Raw genomic sequence first — 19,729 nt, 5'->3', positions numbered from 1 at the left:
GGTACAATGGTTTATCGTCATTCATCCATCCATCGATCTGTCTTTTCTTTTCTCTTTTCTTTTCTTTTCTGGTTTTTTTTTTTTTTTTTTTTTGAGATTTTTTTGGGAGTGAGAGCACAGAGAGAGAGGGTGAAACAGGCTCCTGCTAACCAGGGAGCCCAATATGGGGCTCCATCCCAGGACCCTGGGATCATGACCTGAGCCAAAGCCAGATGTCCACCCAACTGAGCCACCCAAGTGCCCCCTCTGTGTCTTCTTGAGAACTTGATCTGTGTGCAGCATCGTGCTCCATGCCTGGCACAGGTGTGGACATCGTCTCGACTGTCTAGTTGATTGCATCCCTGGGAAATTCAGTAGGCGCCAGAATGGGTAAAAACGTGGTTTTTGCCAGCTCTTGGCTTCTGGCTATTCCGTTGGAATGCTTACTCATCCTCACTGGTTTTCCAGATAGATTTAATGGGTTTTTCACATCTGGGACTTTCTGATGTGTGGTGCCTCTGATACATAAGCCTGTGCTGGAAGGTAGATGCACACGTGAGATTCTTGATCATTTCCTCACTTACCCTGTCATCTTGGGGACTGTAGAGGAAAGGGAGTCACATATTCCTGACTAGTTCTAGAGAGAATGCAGATGATTTTTTCATCTGTAAGGGTGGTGAATATCCCTGTGGTGGTGCCTTTCACCAGTATTTATTAAGTGCCTTCTTTTTGTCAGACCTTGTAGTCAGTGGGGATGGGAAGTAAGATGGGAACTTACTTTCTTTTCTTTTCTTTTCTTTTCTTTTCTTTTCAAGATTTTATTTATTTATTTGACAGACAGAGATCACAAGTAGGCACAGAAGCAGAGAGAGAGGAGGAATCAGGGTCCCCGCTGAGCAGAGAGGCGGATAGGGGCTCAATCCCAGGACTCTGGGATAATGGCTTGAGCCAAAGGCAGAGGCTTTAACCCACTGAGCCACCCAGGCACCCTGGGAACTTACTTTCTAGCAGTGACATTGGTATTAAGTACACAAGAAAATTAGGGAAATTACAGAGAGGGATAAAAGGTATAAAGAAAAAAATGGGCTAACAGCATAGAGTATGACAGGTTAGAGGGGCTTAAGGTAGATTGAGTGGCCAGAAAAGGTCTCTCCTGGGAGCTGAAGTTTGAGTTGGGACTTGAATGATGGAAAGGATCTAATCTCAGGGAAGAACATCTCAGATGGAAGGAACAAGCTATGGAAAGGCCCAAAGGCAGGAATGAGCTTGGCATCTTATGGCAGGTGGAAGAAGAACATAAATCCAGTCAGGCTAGTGCTGAGGTAACGTGTGGAGTGGGGCAGGAGATTAGGCCGCACAGGCGGGCATGGTCTTTAGGTCATGGTGAGGAGTTGGGACGTTAGTATTAGAACACTGGGGAGCTATTTGAGGGCTTTTAGCAGGAGACAAATTCTGTTTTAATATTTAAGACAGTCACTCTGACTGCAATGTAGACAACGATCTGTGGGCAGAGAAGCAGAGAGACTAGTCAGGACCTGCTGCTGTGGCCCACCGGGATGGTGGCAGTAGAGATGCAGATAAGAGGTATTTATGCATCTCAGAATACCTCCTGAATCTTCACAATCTCTTTTTTCCCCATTAGTATTTACTAGAGTGTGCCCAGTATATAATTTATTTCCCATTGCAGATATAAGTATTAGTGCTTCTTAGCAAAGCAACACTTTATTACCTACAGATAGTTGAGTTGAAAGCATTTCACTCCTTAAAATCTTCTGAGTTCTTGTCTGAAATCTTCAGATGCTGGATAGGCCTGGAAAGACCACTTCCACAGAAGGGACCGCATGTCTGACTGGGGTCACTGTGTACGATTTTTCCCAAGTATTTCTTGTAAGTGAATTCCACAGCTTCCCCTCTTTGATTCAACCCAGAGCCACATACTGTCTTATGCCTGAATTTGGACATGTTATTTTTCAGAGGGTCATAGAATTTGAGGATGAGAAATCATTTAATTCAACCCCCTCACGTTAGAATTTAGGAAACGGAGACCTGCAGAGCTCTCTTGACATGTTAGTACCCTGTCACATTTTTGATTCCCATTTGAAGAAGATACCTAATTGAGCCATAAGTATAAATCCTCTTATCTTTCAAGTGATTGGAAGAAATAAGGTATCTACAAGATAAAGGGTATACTTTTTTTTTCCTCGTAGCTTTCCTAATTACTTATTTAAAAAAATTTGTTTTGTGTCTGCACTTCCATCACCCACCCCCATTGCTTGTTGGGTTTGGTAATTCCACTTGAGGCGGCTCCACCAACAACACCTTCACCATTCAGGGCCCCTTCATGACACATTGTAACCCTTGTGTAGGTTATTCTGCCTTGTATTACATTTTTTACTTTCTAGTATGTGGAGTTTTTTTCTGGTGTTCTATTTTTATGTAAATATGCTGGAAATCCAAATAAAGAAATGTCATTTGAAACTGTGTAAATTTTTCCTAAATATGTTAAGGGATTTGTAAAGAGTTGTTTGATGGTTCATGATAATTATTTATGAAATAAATAATTAAATCTTAAGATAATTCATTTAAATAATTTTCAACTACCTGATATTTCAAACGAGTGAAAAAGTACAGAAAACAGTATAGCAGATACCCATTTATCCTTCACTCAGATATCATAGAGAATGACCTTCTGTGATAGAAACATTAGATATATTTAAAGTAAATAAAGTGTTACAGACCTCCCCCTTCACTTCCTTATCTCACTGGTAACCATTATCCTCATGTTACTTGTTATCCTTATGCATATTTTTATTCTTTTATTTATTTATATTTTAACAATATATAATTTTGTGTATTTTTAAAGTGTACACAAATATGGCACACTGAACCTGTCCTATGCTATTTTGTAAATTATTGTTTTCATAATTGTACAAAGTACATCTTTTCATTTTCCTAATGATAGACAGTTAGATTGCCTTTTTTTTCCTATTATGAATACAAACAGTACTAGAATGAAAATAAATATCTTTCTGAGTACTTGTTTATTTTTCTAGGGTAGACTCCTAGAAGAGGAATTGCTGTCATGTAGTCCAGTAATACAGAATCTTTAACTTTACTAGGCCTTTCCAAATTGCTCTCCATATACTTCCAACATGCCGCAAAAGTAGACTCTTAAGCCTTTTGATGATATGATGAATTTTCTGAAAGTGTCTTTTAAAAATTATTCCTTCAAAAATGTTCAGTTTTCTTCGTTTGAATGTTAGAGATAGCTTAAGGTCCCTTGAACAATCCTGCAATTTCCTTTTCCTTTTCCTGATTAAGAATATGTTTTTGGCCTTGAGTGTTTCTTTTTCTATAAATACCCTGTTCATGTCCTTTGCCCATTTTTCCATTGTTTTGGTGTTTTTACTACCTATGAGTACTACTTCTTTATTTTAGGCCTTTTCATTTTGTGTTTAATCAAATGGGAGCACCTGGGTGCTCAGTTGGTTAAGCAACTGCCTTTGGCTCAAGTCATGATCCTGGAGTTCCGGGATGGAGTCCCACAATGGGCTCCCTGCTTGGCGGGAACCCTGCTTCTCCCTCTCTCTCTGCCTGTTGCTCTCCCTGGTTGTGCTCTCTATCAAATAAATAAATAAATAAAATCCCAATGTACTTCCATTTTTAAATCTTCCTTTATAGCTAATTAGGATTTGTGATCTCTTAAAGAATCTTTCTCTACCCCAAAATCATATATTATTGTCTAATAATCTTGTTTGTTTGTTTGTTTGTTTTTTGTCTGTCGAAGCTATAATGTGCCTGAAACTGATTTTTGTTTATGATGTAAGTTAGGGGTCAGGATTTCTTATTTTTCTTTATGGACTTCCTTTTGACCAAACACCATTACCAAAAGATCATCCTTTGTGTACTGTACTGCAATGTCTCCTTTGTCATAAATCAAGTAAGTATATACACATCGATCTGTTTCTGTGTTTTTTTTTTTCTTAAAAATTTTATTTATTGAGAGAGAGAGAGTGCGAGCAGGGAGAGGAGTAGAGGGAGAGGGACAAGCAGACTCCCTGCTGAGTGCGGAGCCCTGTGCACAGGGCTCGATCTCACAACCCTGAGATCATGACCTGAGCTGAAGTCAAAAGTCAGATGCTCAACTGACTGAGCTGCCCAGGTGCCCCAGTCTGTTTCTACTTTATTCCACTGTGGGTCTTTATGCCAGAACCATAGGAATTTATTTATTGCCACATTATAGTATTGAGCTTTTCAGTTCATGAACATAGTATATTCTTTCATTTAATTAGGTGTTCTTTCATTTCTTTCAGAGATATTTTGTAGTTTGCTGTGTCTTTTGTGTTTCCCTATCTTGCTTATTTCGTTAGATTTATTCCTAGGTATTTGAATTCTTTTGATATTGTGGTCAATTTTATCAGTAAATTTTCTGTTTTTAACTATTTATTGCTAAAGTCTAGAAATAAAGTTGACTTTTGAATACTGACCTTATATCCAAAGATCTTGCTTAATTCATTTATTGATTATAATAATTTTTATAGGTTTCTTTAAATTTTCTGGAAACATAATCATGATCTGTAGGATTAATGACAGATGTATTATTTTCTTTCCAAAGAGTGTACCTTTTATTTCCTTTTTATGCCTTTTTTTTTTTTTTAATGAGTAGATACTGAATTTTATCAAATGCTTTCTCTGTGTCCTTGGAGATCATCATCTGATTTGTCTTCTTTGTTCTTTTAATGTGGTAAATTACATTGATTGGTCTTTGAATATTAAATCAACCCTATACTCCTCAAAAACTCTAAATATTTATATAGCTTTGGATTTGCTTATTAATAACCTAAGGAGTTTTACATACATTTTTGTGGTTGAAATTGGCCTGTAATTTTTCTTTTTTGTAATGTTCTTGTCGGGTTTTTGCTATCAAGATTCTGTTGGAGTTTTGAAGTGTTTTGGTAAGAGTTGCCCTTGTTCTATTCTGTAGAAGAGTTTTTGTAAGATAAGTGCTATTTCTTATATGTTTGCAAGAATCAGTGGAGAAATTATCTGGGTTTGGAGTTTTTCTTGTGGAAGGGCTTTTAATTACAGATGAGTTTCTTTAATAGACATAGGATTATTCAGATTAGCTATTTCTTGTGTCATTTTTGCCAATTTTAAAAAAGCTGTTCATTTTATTTAAATTTTTGAAATATTTGGGTAGGTCCCAAGTTTGACTATTTATAATAGGTTTATTATTTTTAAATCTCTGTAGGAGAATTAATTTTATTTTAATCATTATTTTCATCATTCTACTCATGCAAAGTTTCTTTCTTTGCTTTCAGTGTGCTAAGCTCTTTCCGTTCCAAGAAACATAGATTCATTCAAGTTCCTTCAAGTAATGGAGACATGTGACCCTCATTTTAAAGCTACCTATAACCATAAGAGAAAGGAATCACAGGGAGAACAAGATCTCTAGTACAGCTTGGCTTTAGTGAGTCTGAAAATGTCTGGTTAATTAGGATATAAGACAACTTTAGAGATGGAACTGTTTTTCTTTTTATCCTCTCAATAGTAAGAGTTTATGATATTTTAACTTTGAGACCCTCATTATTGGCATGAAATTTCTCAACTACTCTGGGCTCTCCTCTGCTTTTTTTTTTTTTTTTTAAGATTTTATTTATTTATTTGACAGACAGAGATCACAAGTAGGCAGAGAGAGAGGGAAGCAGGCTCCCCGCCGAGCAGAGAGCCCGACACAGGGCTTGATCCCAGGACCCTGAGATCATGACCCGAGCCAAAGGCAGAGGTGCAACCTACTGAGCCACCCAGGCGCCCCTCTTCTCTGCTTTTTCTTCCTTTTCATTGCTAACTACCCCTTTACTCCCTGCTCTGTGTAATTTTTCTTCATTCCTTTTGTTTCCTCATAACTTCTTACTCATGATCCCCGGTGCTCTGTGGCCTTGTTCTGTCTTCCTCCGGATTGAATCAGTGCGTGGTACTCAGTTTAAACTCCCAAGAGATTATTTGATTAGTTCTAGAAGCCCTTTTATGTGAGGCCACCTCTAGGACTCTTGGTGAGTTACACAGTGGCCGCTCTTGACCAAGCAGGTATTGCCCCGCATGGTGGGTTCACAGAGCATAGCACGTGGATGCCTTGGGCTCACTTGCTGCAGAGGTCTCCCGCTGGACAATTTCCCTTAGGATGAGTCTATATGTGGCAAGTACTGTAATTGGTTAATAGAGGCAAGTTCTAGAAGTTAAATTAGTATAAGTGTTTGAGCTTTTCTGCCACTTTTTCTTTTAGACTTTATTTATTTATTTGACAGAGAGATCACAAGTAGGCAGAGAGGCGGGCAGAGAGAGAGGAGGAAGCAAGCTCCCTGCTGAGCAGAGAGCCCAATGTGGGGCTCGATCCCAGGACCCTGAGATCAAGACCTGAGCCGAAGGCAGAGGCTTAACCCATTGAGCCACCCAGGTGCCCCCGCTTTTCTGCCTCCTTTACATGCTCTGGTGAAATGCCAGTGAAAAATGCTGATAAAGCTGATACCTAGAATTTGGTATTATAAACCTCTTCAGTAGTCGTTCATCTAGGACTGAAAAAATTCTTGTGCTACCAACTCAAATTAGGACCTTGAGCAATTAGCTATATAATGTGTGCAGTTTTAGGATGGATAAATGGAAATTGATAGATTTTAAATATAAGCAATATTAAAAGCACACAAAGAGTCAGATTGATGAATGTTTAATGAGAAAGCCGTAGTAGTTACCTCATTTAGGTTGCTTCTGGTTTCCTTTTTCATATGCGGAAACCATCCTGTATATTGCTCAGAATTCTTCTGCAATAGCACGGTTCAGGTTGAAGACAAAAAGGTCCTCTTTCCCTTTGCGATACTTAATCAGTAATGTATTTAAATACCAGAAAGCCATCTTTTGCCCAGTGCATTCTCATTTATGGAATAAATTATAGATATTACACAAAAATAAAGATATTACATTATATAGATATTACATATAAATTATAGATATTACATATTACATAAAATTTACATAAAAGGTAAATTATAGGTATTACATGTACCTTTGGGTATAACAAGTGAAATTTCTTTTTAATTTTCTAGGAGAATTCAGAGAGAGTAATGATAATCACTGGACCAAACATGGGTGGAAAGAGCTCCTACATAAAACAAGTTGCACTGATTACTATCATGGCTCAGATTGGCTCCTACGTTCCTGCAGAGGAAGCAACAATTGGAATCGTGGATGGCATTTTCACGAGGTAAAAACATTAGTTCTATTTGAATATATTTCTGAAAATAAAGCAAGCCCACATTGTCACATGAACTTTCTGCGTACATATTTAGATGAATAGATTTGCTCTGAAAATATTTAAGGCTTTGGAGCTTAAAGAAATCATTTTATCATGAGTATTAATATCAGAAGAGACCAAGGAGAGCATTTTGTCCAGTAATTTCCAAGTTATTTTTAGTACCTGAGTTATTTAACGAAAATTGTATCTTATATAAAAGATGAATATTTAAACGGATAAAAGCAGATCTGCTTTGCCTGAGTCAGAGTGGAAGGCTTGCAGACTTGCCTGGATAGGCTGTGCAGAGAACAGTCTGAGCACCAGTCCCACACTCTCCTTGTTTTATAGGTGGGGGACTGAAAACAGACTGAAAAGGGCAGTGGCCCAAGATAATTTAATTCACATTTTCTCTCTCTCTCTCTTTTTTTTTTTTACTCTAAGAAAATTCTCTCCAGCCAACTGGGTCTTACCCTTTATAAACCTAAATGCATGTCATATTAAGAATATAGGTGAAATATCCTGGTCTTACAAATAGGATAATCATAGTTTAATCTATTTATTCAGATTTATCAGTTCTTTAAGTATTATACTTCTTGCATGTACATTTTTGGGAAAATTAAATATAGGCTATATTGTGTAGTCAAGCTTTGTGTATAAATGTTTGATTTCTTGTCTAGCTGCATATTTATATGATTCTTGACTTTGGAATTACATCAGAATATATCACATGCTGATATTGATGCACCTGAGTAGACATGAAAATACTTTATCTTAGAGCTTGGTTTTTAGTCTGAGTGAGCAAAGCAAGGAGACCTAAATTCTTTTTGATGGCATATCACCAAGCAGATGTTATTTTGATCTCTGTATATTTGCAGATGAACTCAGTATAAGAAATTTAAGGAATCTTTCTTTACTTTTTAAATTGTCATTTTCTATTTTGTAAAAAAAGAAAAGTATGTGTTTGTGTGTATGTAAATATACTTGGTATTTTATTTCAGTTACATTATTAGGGAGAGGGACAGAGAAACTTAACAAAGGAAAGATTTTAGAAGATTGACAAAGAGAAAAGATTAAAAAAGTAAGGTGGTTTGTCTGAAAGAGAATCTTGTTAGTGAGCAGAATGTCAGATGTTTTTAGATACAAGTAATAGAAAAGAAAAGAAGAGTTTACTTTTCTCAAATAACAGGAAGACTTGGGGTGGGCTGCTGCTTCTGCTCCTTCAGTGGTTCTGCAGTTTTGTTGGCCTTTCCCTCATAGTTGCAAGATAGTTGCTGACTCCAGACATCACATCACATGAAGAAAAAGGAAGACAGAATGCCACAGTTCCCCCCCACACATTTTATTTATTTCCAGAAAATCAGTACCTTTTCAGAAGCCTCTTAGAAAACTTCCACTTTTATTTCACTGTCCAGACCTATGTCTCTTGGCCGTAATTGCAAGGGAAACAGAAAGTAAGAATTTGCTTTTGTCCAGCTTTCCTCATGGAGTTAGACAAGTGTTTGGGAATGGATTCAGAGGTAATTAGAAAATAGTTTTTGCCTACAAAAAATGAATTCAGTGATGATAATAATAAAAACAGCTAAACTTTATCATATATATATGTTTTTAAAACTTTTTATCAGTGTATAGGGACTGCCATGTGCCCTTTATATTAAATACTTTATATAAAGTGACATTCAGTGATAGCAAGTATAAGCCTACTGAAAAAGGACAAGCCACACTAATTTCAGGAATTTGGGGGTATTTATTCATTTTCATTTATTCATTCATCCAATACATACTAACTTAGCATCTACTATATGACATATATGACTATATGACATAATGACTATATGATTGGGACTACAATACAACCATGGTTTCTGTTCTAGCATTTACGGGAAGAGGGTGATTTTCTTTTTTCCATAGATCCCGACTTTATTTATATGTAGTAAGTAGACCTATGCAGAGACAGAGCAGTCGTTTAGGCAGTTGCGTATGGAGTCCAGAGGGAGAGATGAATGGTAATGATACAAATTTGCTGTGAGACATTTTTGTATAAGCGATAAATAAAGTCTTAGGTGTGGGTGAGATCATCTTAGTAGAGAGTATATCGGAGAAAATAGTGCCCTAAGGCTGAGCCTTAGGACTGCCAACATGGCATAGATGAGTCAGATGATAAGCTAGGAAAACCGCCAGGAGGACAAAAACCAGGATGTTATGTTGTCAGGAGAAGACTCCTCCAAGGAGAAAGGAAGTGGCCAGCAGCCCAGAGTGGTCAGATGAATCAGATGAAATGAAGCCGGAGAAGTCAACTTTGATCTTGACAAAGTGGTGGTCATTAGCAAGAGCTGTTTTGTTTGTTTAAAAGATTTGTTTATTGTAGAGAGAGAGAGAAGAGCATGAGTGGCAGGGACAGAGGGAGAGAGAATCTCACACAGACTCTGCACTGAGCATGGAGCCCAATGCAGGGCTCAGTCTCATCTCATGACCTTGAGATTATGACATGAGCCAAAACCAGTTGTCAGATGCCCAACCACCTGTGCCACCCAGGTGCCCCAGCAAGAGCTGTTTTGGTGGAGTGGTGGCAGACGGTAAAGGAATGCGCCAGAGGTCAAGAAATAAGACTGTACAGGTGTGGCCAGGCAGCTTGGCTGGGAGGAGGAGGTGAGAGATCCAGTGAGGGACTTGGCTTGTTTTGTTCGTGAATGATAGACTTGAACATGTTTCAGTGGAATATCCAAGGGGATATGTTATATCCATAAATTTATGATTTAAAAAATCCTTCGATTACCTTGGAGGATATTAGATTAAGTTAATGATATTTATAATAACAAAAATCATTAATCACTTTGGAGAATGAAAATTAAAAAATAAAGAGAGAATCAAGACAATTCTGTCTTTCCACACAGGTGACGAGAGGAAGTTTCTCATTATAGAAGCGCCCCAGCTAATAGGCGAAGAAGGAATGATAGAAATTAGAGTGTCATCCTTTTTCTAACCCCCTCCAAGGGTGGAGTTTTTCCAGAGAAGTGAATGAAAAAGTAGAGGGAATATAAGAGTTGTCCAGTGTGGGAGACTGGGTGTCTTTGTCAGTTAAGCTTTTGCCTTGGGCTCAGGTCATGATCCCAGGGTGCTAGGATCGAGTTCCGCTTTGGGCTCCCTTCTTTGTGAAGAGCCTGCTTCTCCCTCTTCCTCTACTGCTCCCCCTGCTTGTGCTTGCTCACAGTCTCTCTCTCTCTCTCTCTCTCTCAGTCAGATAAAGAAATAAAATCTTTAAATCTAAAAAAAAGATTAGGGTTGGCAAGTGCACATTGGGAATAATGGACCATAGCATGTCAACAGAGAAGAGGGCCCAAGGGAAAGCACAGTGGTAGGTGGGCTGGAGTCCTGCGGGGCTGGAAGAGCAGCTGTGGTGGACGTGCTGCATGAGCCAGAATGGGCAGCTTTTGAGGTGAAACAGTTCATATCTCTGCTGAAGTCCAAGATGTGCCCCTGGGGCTGGATGGCTGAGGTAGAGTAGAGGAGGAGAGCGGCTAAGAGGAGATCTAGGCTCGATCTAGGTGGTGTTAGCTAGTTTAGCTTCCAGAAGCGTTGGCAGGTTTCTTGGGGCAGAGGAGAGAATATACACCAAATGTTAACAACTTTGATGGGGGGTGGGGGTTGAAGTTAAATAGCTGACAACATGGACAAAGGGAGGATGTCATGGTCAAACGGTATGACCTCAAAGGAGCTGTTGTTATTACAAGAAGGTAGAGTCTAGAAGTAAGAACTGTAAGCAGGAGAATCCTTGCCGTACCACAGGAGGCAAGGAAATAAATAGGTGATTTCCGAGAGGGTTGCAGGGGAGGGACTGGAGAGGAAAGGGAGGGAGTGCCCACGGGGAAAAGAGAGTGAGGACACAGGCGAGTTGGCCGGCCATTTGGCAGTATGGCAAGGTGCCCAGTGCCTGGGTTTAGGAGGTGATGAGGTAGAGAGTTGGAGAAAACCTGGAAGTGGAGAGCAGTATGGACTTGATGTTAGAGGCTACAAGAGCCACAGAGGAGGACAGACAGTGTTCTGACTGAGGAACACATGGAAGGACAAGGGTGGCACCTGGGACAAGTCTCACCAAGCTTGGGCAGTGGTGGGTCCACAAGCTGTCGGTGCCACACACCACAACCTAACTGGACTGGCCCTGAAACTTGAGATGCGTACTGTGTCACCTGGACCCAGAAGCTCCTCAGTCCAGCAGGAAAGAAACAGATAAAATAAGTGTGAGTCGATGGCATTGTCCCCTACGGATATTGCTGGATGCACTCTGGCCAGTGATGCAATTTTTCCTGCTTCAGGTCTAATCCTGGCCCCCACTTCTTATTACATATTATTGCAGAAACTGGTCCCCTGCTCTTCCTGTCTTCCTTTCTTCCTCTCCAGTTAGTTTTCACACCTCTGTGAGGTGCCTCTAAGAGCACAGCTATGACCAGGTAATTCTGCTAAACCTCTAACCGTGAATACAGGTCTCCGGGCATGTCAGTCCAGAACCCCCAGATGACTGCAACCTTTTCAGTCTTGTTTTCTGTTTCTTTCCCTCACCTACCAATGTGTTAACCCAGCACTTCCTTCTGAATTCCAGGAAGCTATTATGTGCTTTCTCATTTGTCTTTTTTTTAGTTTTTACTATTTCCTGCTTCAGAAATACTTCTTCTAATTTTTTTTGTTAAAATTCCACCTCCTTCATGAAGCCTTCCTTGATTCCCCTAGCCACAACTAATCTTTCTCATCTCTGTACTTCCATCATCCATGTATTTTGCCTTTTTTTAAAAGCTCTTACCACTTTTAGTTTTATGGCTCTTCCTGTACAGGTCTGCCTCTGCTATTGTGTGGTCTGTTCCCAAAAGATGAGTCTCATGTTTTGTACATTTCTCTTTTCCCTCCCTGAACCTGGACCTTGCTCTACTTATACATACACAAAACAGGGCTGTTGAATGAATTGACCTTTAAGTCAAGATCAGGCACATGGAAGATAAATCCACAGGCAGTAGGGACCCTTGAAGACGTAGGAGTAGGGAAGTGATGTGATCAGAGTTAGAATTGAGGTTCCAGGAGGATTCATCTGGCTACCCTGTGAAAGACAGACTATATAAAGGCATGATGTCATTATCTAATTCTTGGAGAGATCCTGGGCATTGTGATTAGACTGATACACATGGGAGTGGACGAGGGACAGAGGAGAGATATTGCAGGGTTAGAACTGACAGGCTCTGGTAGCTACAGTGGATGAAGAGAGATAGTTGAAGAACTAGAGGCAAGGAGGCATCAAGCCTAGGTGACCAAAAGGAGTAAATGGTGGTGCTTGTCAATAACACTGGGAAATTCAGGAGGAGGATCTGATTTCGGAAGTGATCTTAACTGGTAACACGCAGCACAGCAAGGAGGCCTCATCATAAGACGGCCATTACTTTCTGTGTTCGTGAGCACAAACTATAGGCTGTTGGGATATTGAGCACTCACTCAATGAGAAGGCCAAAACTCTAGGGTACTGAACACATGTTTTTCTTAAAACCTTACCATGTACTAGAGTTTGATGCCAGGAGTTAGGGATACCGAGCCAAATGAGACCTCTTGACCTGCCCTCCAGAAACAGGTGAGGGAGACAGAGGCCTGAGGGATTACAATGCGGTGAGATCTTCGCAGTGCTGGAGAAATGATTGTGTCTGTATCGTCATTTGCTTGCCCGTTCATTTGTATTTATCCTGCCATCTTCCAGAAAAGAGTTAAGTGTTGGTTTGCAGAAGATTCTAAATAGCGTAAGTAAAAAGGAGGGTGAGGCCTTAAAATGGAGCCAGCAATGAATCTGAAAATATTTATCACATAATGACTAACACCGTTGCGGAGTTTCCACAAAGGTAATCTTGTTCAGTTAAAATAGTTCACAGTGCCTGGAAAAACAAACAAATTGCTTAAGAAAACAGCTTCAGAAAAGCCTTTTTATTGTGTTAGAAAACAGTTTGTAACAGTAAGACTAGCTAGTGGCTGGCCTGGAAGGGGCTTGGATGGAACATGAGCTTCTTCTCTTCCATGCATGACAGTGTGCCTTCATCTCCTGAACCAGGAGCAGCCTCGAGGAGCTGGACTGATCACCAGTCACTGCGTTGGTCAATGCACCAACTAAGCTTTAAACCTTGCAAACACCGAATTGATGATTTCAGCAGAGTAGTTTTCATTCCAAATTAACGTCTTCACACACGTCCATTTTTTCAGCTACTTGGGGATACATTTTACAGTTAGTTACCTGGTCCTTGTGGGCCCATCCAGAGGAAGTATTACATGAAGGAATATTCTTGTTATAATACATGAAAAGAAGAGCTGGTTACAAAGCCTGGCATTCAGTATGATTCCACTTTTGTATGAGAAATTATACATGTAAATATATGCAGAGAAAATCATCGAAATAGAAGGCTTGTATTCTAAAATACCATGAGGGATATGGGATTATGGTGAGTGTTCTTTCCTACTGCTTATTAATATTTTTAAACATCTGAAATAAATACGTAACAAAGATACAACCTCAAATTAAGGGCTGTATCAATCAAAACGAGATGTTTTGTAGGAGTCCAGTGAAATGCTTATGTGGTCACTGTCTGGGAACACTTTTTTCCAGGGCAGATTTCTCTTCCCTACTCAGTGGAATGGAATTTGGGGTTCTGAGGGTAAACCTTCCCAGGTGATTCAGTGTATTAGAGCTTACTTTTCAAAAAAGTGTTTAACCGAGCCTATCGTTCTTCCTCCTATAGACATTGATGGTTTTCTTGTCTGGGTCATTATACAAGATGGTGTCTTTAATTTTCATAACTCACGTTGTCATTTGCACATGTAACATCTAAAACAATGAGTTTGAACCCTTAATGTACCTTAGACTTTTTTTTTGAGAAAGAGAGAGAAAGTGCACGTGTGCACACAAGGGTGGTAAGGGGCAGAGGAAGAGGGGGAGAGAGACTCTTAAAACAGGCTCTAAGCCCAGCACAGAGCCTGAGACAGATGGGACTTGATCTCATGACCCTGAGATCATGACCTGAGCTGAAATCACGAGTCTGACATTTAACCCACTGAGGCACCCAGGTACCCCCATTGGACTTTTTTGGGATGGAGCTTTTAGAAAATAGTGATACATGGACCCTAGAGGTTTTAAGATGGACTAGGGTCTAGAAGTTGAGTTATGTAAGCGTCCAGATAGTTTTGAAGTGCAGCTGAGGTTGAGAAGCATTTCCCCAAGCCCTTGCTGGAGAGCTCAGTTGTTTAATTATAAAAGTTAATTTAAAAATTGTAGATGCTTATTATGAAAACAGCCTGACAGTATAAAGGGCATAGAGTGGAACTTTTGCCTTCTGCCCAGGTCAACAACTATTAATGGTTCTCTGTATAACTTTCCACAAATGTGCAAGTATATGTAAATCTTCTTTTATATAAAAGGTATTATACTAAGCATTACTGCTATGCAGCTTGCTTTTATTTCCAGATATGTAGGGGACATGTTTCTCTACCAGTTCATGCTAATTAATCTCACATGTTTTAATGGCTGCAAGGTATCTGCTGTGCGGAGATTCCTGGGTCTCTAACCTCATAGGGCTGTATCTGCGATGCACTGCTTTAGTATAAAGATCCTGTTCCCTGTCTTTTCTTCTGTCCTCATCCTCTCTCCCTTTACAGTTGGAAAGGAGTCTTCATGGACCACATTCATTTATATCCTAGATCCTTACTGGAATGTGGTGTGATAGTATGCCTTCATATTTTCATTTATTTATTGTAAAATAATTCAGACATATAACAATGCCCCAGGTAACTGCCACTCTACTAAAGAAATAAAACATGGCCAATACTATTGAACCCACAATTCTCCCTAATTCTTTTCCTTTCCACCCCATCTAGAGGATCTGCCCTTCTGACTATAGTTGTCATACCATGCATTTGTCTCTATTTTTACTACATAGGTATGTTTTTGAGAACATACAGAGTTATTGGGTATGCTCTTAACCCTTTATATGTATGTTATCACACTGTGTTTTCTTCTGCAAGTGGCCTTTCCCCCAATATTGTATTTATGAAATTAATCCATATGGATACATGTAATTCCAGTTTACTCATTTTTCTGTAATTATGGATATTCCATTGTACATGCACCTACCACGGTTTATCCATTTTCCATGATTGATATTTAACATGATTCAGATTTGTTGCAAATGCAGGTAGTACTGGTACTTGTCTTGCACACACCTTCTGGTGCACATGAACGAGTTTTCTGAATCCCAGCTGTTATCTAGGAGTGGGACTGTGGAGTGTAAGGAGTGTGTGTCTTTCTTGTTCTTCAGGGAGGTTGCCAGCAGTATGTAAAAGTTTGTACTTGCGCTTTAACATTAAATTAGGGGTATCTAGGTGGTTCGGGTAGCTGAGAGTCTGACTCGTGATTTTGGCTCAGGTCATGATCTCTCAGTCATGAGATTGAGCCCTGCGTCCGGTGTCTGCGTCCGCACTGGGTGTGGAGCCTGCTTAGGGTTCTCTCTCTCACTCTCCTTCTGTCCCCCTCCCCCACTGGCGCAGGCATGCAGGCATGTATTCGCCTGTGCATACATGCTCTGTCTCAGACATAAATACAGAAAATAAAAGAAAATTAGACATACCCATTTGATGATGTTTCTATATAGTCTTCCAAATTGCTCGTAAGTAAATTTTCATTTTTTTAATTTACAGTCTTGTACATGAAGTGCCATCTGAGAAGTCTTTTTTTTTTTAATGCTAGGGGATTATTTTCCCTCCCTGTGCATGCTTTGCCTGTTTACAAAAAGATCTGAAGCACTTTATTGGCCTGCTCTGACAAACTGCCAGGCCTCCTCTCATCAGCTGATGGTTACTTTCTTTAATTCCTTTTTGTCTTGGCTGCCAGGAAAGCAAGAGCTAAATTCAAGGCTCAGGTGCAGAAACAGATTTAGTTTAGTTTTCCCCTTCTCATACATGGGACTGTTTCTCTAATACTGTTCTTATAACAGCTGCATCAGAATCAGAGAGAAACTTGTTTCAAATGTTTAAAGCTTTCTAAGCCCTGATCAGAGACCTATTTATTAAGTTGGAATCGCTGAGACCCAAAATTAGCATTTTCAAAGCTCATGTAAAATGTGCTGTCTTAAATATGAAGATCTACTGGATGGCTTATGATCTTAGTTTCATATTCTTTGTAATTCTTCCATAATAGGTATATTGTTATTCAAATCATTGCAAATCCTGTTTGGACTCAATGGAAGGAGGACTGAAAATCTAGCAGAGTGAGATAGATGCATAACACTTGGCTGCAAACTTTTACCTTTAAGTTGGTTATTTTTGTGTTATTGACCGGACATTTATGATACCGGGTTTAAATTCATGCATTCTGTAAATACTCAAGTGCCTACTTTGTGCCATGTGCTGTGCTGTCAGAGGAATAAATGAATGTGTGAAAAGCTGTGAACAGACAGGCTTTAGGAATATTTTTTGCTGAATGTTGTAACCTTGTATAAGCCTATTCCTGAACAAGAACATTATTTTTAAAAGTAGAATTTTGGCAAACATATACATGTGGCTCTAATTAGTATATTTATATCAGTATATTGTGGCATATGTATTTATCAGTGAACTATTTCTAGACACATATTTCTAAGGATCATTAACATGTTTGAGTGCATCAGCAGAATATAAGATCTGTTGTTTATTATCCTGATAAATGCAAACTTAAACCTCATTTACCTTTTTAGACTTGCTAATTACATTTTAGAAAAGCAGTGAATTAAATGTGGCCTGAAAAAAGCAAAAACAATTGGCTTCTGTCAGAATAATTTATGTCAATTAAATGTTGGTAGAAAGTGGTATTTACGTTAAATGGCCCTTGGTTAATAATTTTCTTGCCATGTTACCCAAGTAAAGTCTGTTTCGGCTCCTCACTTCAGGAACTGTGTACTCAAAATGGCAACAGTGTGCTTATTTTAAGAGAGAATTGGAGCGTAATAGGCATTCAAATGCTTAACTTATTTTGATTATTTGCTTTTGACTGTGTGAATGATTACTGATTTGTTTGCCCAGTCTAGTTTAATTCAGCAAATACTGATTGAGCACCTACTGTGGAGTATTTGTACTCTATTAAATATATATGATATATATTTATGTATACTTGTATGTGTATATATTCTAATATATGTTTATATATTTAATATATATATTTTATATATGTATGTATATATCCTCCTTGGGCAGAAAGAGAACATCTTGAATCAGTGTATGTTTTCCAGTTGGTAGTAAATACCAGCACTAAAAACCGCATGATAAGTGATATTTTCCTAAATGAGTAGGCTGTTATGAATTCTATTGGCATCAGAAGTGTTGCCTATTAATATCTCTGTTGTTTATTTAGTTCCCACAGCTGTGTTTGCCAAACAGGAGATGCCTCACTTCATCTTTTGATAAGAAGTGGTTGTGTGAATTTAATACTTCAGTCACCTGAGGACTTGGTTTGGTTTGAAATGCAGAGCCCAGGCAGTTCCCTTGAACACAGATGCCCTGGATATAGTGTTGTAATTGGTGTGATGGAGGAGACTCTTAGACTCTGTATTTAAGAACCTCTGCAAGTGACCCTGAAACGTATTCAGATTTAGGAGCCATTGTTCAATTTCCACTCCCGAAATTTTGCAAAGAGAACAACAGAATCAGAGAGATTGTGATTTTGTCTGCCTGAGCTCATAATGAGTGTTTAATTATAAGGATGCATCCCTCTGGTTGTGTCAGGTTCCCCTCTATTAATCTTATTAATTAATTTGAGTAATTAATTAATCTGATTATCTTATTCCTGATGAGTGATTGATCTTGTCTTCCTTTTGATGGCCTTAATTATTTGTGGCTTTAACATATGCAGTTAAGGTTGGAAAAGAACATTTGCTCTCTTCATTATTATCCTTTGAAATTCTTGGGACTTTCCCACAGAGTGGACTGTAGATGTGTTAGAGAATAGTTTGCCCAGTCAGCACATCCTGGGTTCCCTTTGATAGGAAAATGCCCCTGTCCTTCATAAGTGGCCTGCCTGTTTGTAGATGTTTCCAGTGAACGTAGTTTCACGAGAGCCAACAGAAGTTTGGCATTTTCCTGGCTTACTGTCTTGATTCTCAACATCGTTTCCATTGAAATTGAAAGATTGCTAACAGTATTTTTTGCTTGGTTATATATATATATATACACACACACACATATGCAGTTCAGTGTTACAACTTTTATAAATTAATTTTAAATACTGTAGTATGATGTGATTGCAACTGTTAGTAGAAACAATTATATGAAAGAAAAACTTTTCTTGTCTTTTGTAATAATTTTATTGCTGCTAATCAAGTGTTTTCAATGTTGCTAGAAGAAAGCTGCTTCTTTAACCTGGTAATTACTTTCTTTTTTCCCTTGTCTTAAAGTAATGATACAATAAAGTGTTCTTAAATGTATCATTTGTGATTTTTAAAAATAACATGTTTTCTAATTACACTGGAATGCTTGTTCACTGTGCAAGATTTAAAAATAGAAAAGCTCAAAAAAAGGAGAAAATTTAAATCACCTGCAATTCTACCACCTGGAAATCGTTATTTAGGTATTTGCCTTTTTGGGCTCTTTTAAAAATGCATACAATGTAGTGGTAAATCATTGGTGACTGCATTCCATTTCTGGTTTAATGTTTATGTTTTAATTAAATGCAACACAGATCTTTTTTTTAATGCCTTTTAAGTACTATCCAGTATCTACACATCTTGTAGTAATTGCTATCCTTTTACGGCTTTTTCTTTTCTTGGACTGTAATTTTTAAATTTTTCTTATACCATCCTTCTCCAAAGTTAGGAGATTATTTTGCTTGTGTACATTTATATAATACTCAAAAAATAAGAAGCTTTGACATGTATACTCTACAGAATTCTGTTAACTTTGTAGCAAAGTGAAGTAAATAGGAAAACATCTTTAATTTCAAAAAGAAGGCAAAATAAGCTAACACAAAAGTCCTCCTCCTATACAGAGCACTTGGAGGACAAATAAGGCATTCCACTTACATGAGGAAGCTAGAATAGGCAAATTCATAAGGACAGAAAATAGAATAGAGGTTACCATGGGCTGGCGGGAAGGAGAGAATAGCGAGTTTGTTTTTTAATGAGTACAGAATTTCTTTTTTGGGATGATGAAAAGATCTAGTAATGGATGGTGGTGATGGTTGCACAACATTTGAATGTGCTTATTAATGCCACTGAATTGTGTACCTGAAAAATGGTAAGTGGTAAACTTTATTTATATATTTTTTACCACAATTTTTGAAGCACTCAAATATGTCCCCAAATCCAAATATAATAATTGTTGCCTCTATTCAGTGATTTTTATATTTGAGCTCCAGTATTGATCATTCAATAAGAAAAACTGTTTTTCTTTGTTAATTACAGCACTTTTCCCTCATGCTAGCATTTTGTA

At 38.5% G+C, this 19,729-nt stretch overlaps 1 protein-coding gene across 3 annotated transcripts in view; it reads left to right on the top strand.

The window, feature by feature from the left end:
• MSH3 (mutS homolog 3) overlaps nucleotides 1-19,729 on the top strand; it is a 174,280-nt gene that overhangs the window by 130,502 nt on the left and 24,049 nt on the right. For all 3 annotated transcript variants that reach the window (XR_004381402.1, XM_032847505.1, XM_032847514.1), the window contains exon 20: nucleotides 7,077-7,234. Coding sequence is in view for 2 of the 3 variants with exons in the window: in XM_032847505.1 (XP_032703396.1) it covers nucleotides 7,077-7,234 (158 nt within the window). In the remaining variant the exon portion in view is untranslated. The remainder of the gene's footprint in view (nucleotides 1-7,076; nucleotides 7,235-19,729) is intronic.

This window comes from Lontra canadensis, unplaced genomic scaffold (assembly GCF_010015895.1).
Source record: "Lontra canadensis isolate GAN:19392208 unplaced genomic scaffold, GSC_riverotter_1.0 scaffold4, whole genome shotgun sequence".
NCBI lineage: Eukaryota > Metazoa > Chordata > Mammalia > Carnivora > Mustelidae > Lontra > Lontra canadensis.
The sequence above is the reverse complement of the archived record's forward strand: the minus strand, read 5'-3'. Positions and strand labels throughout refer to the sequence as shown.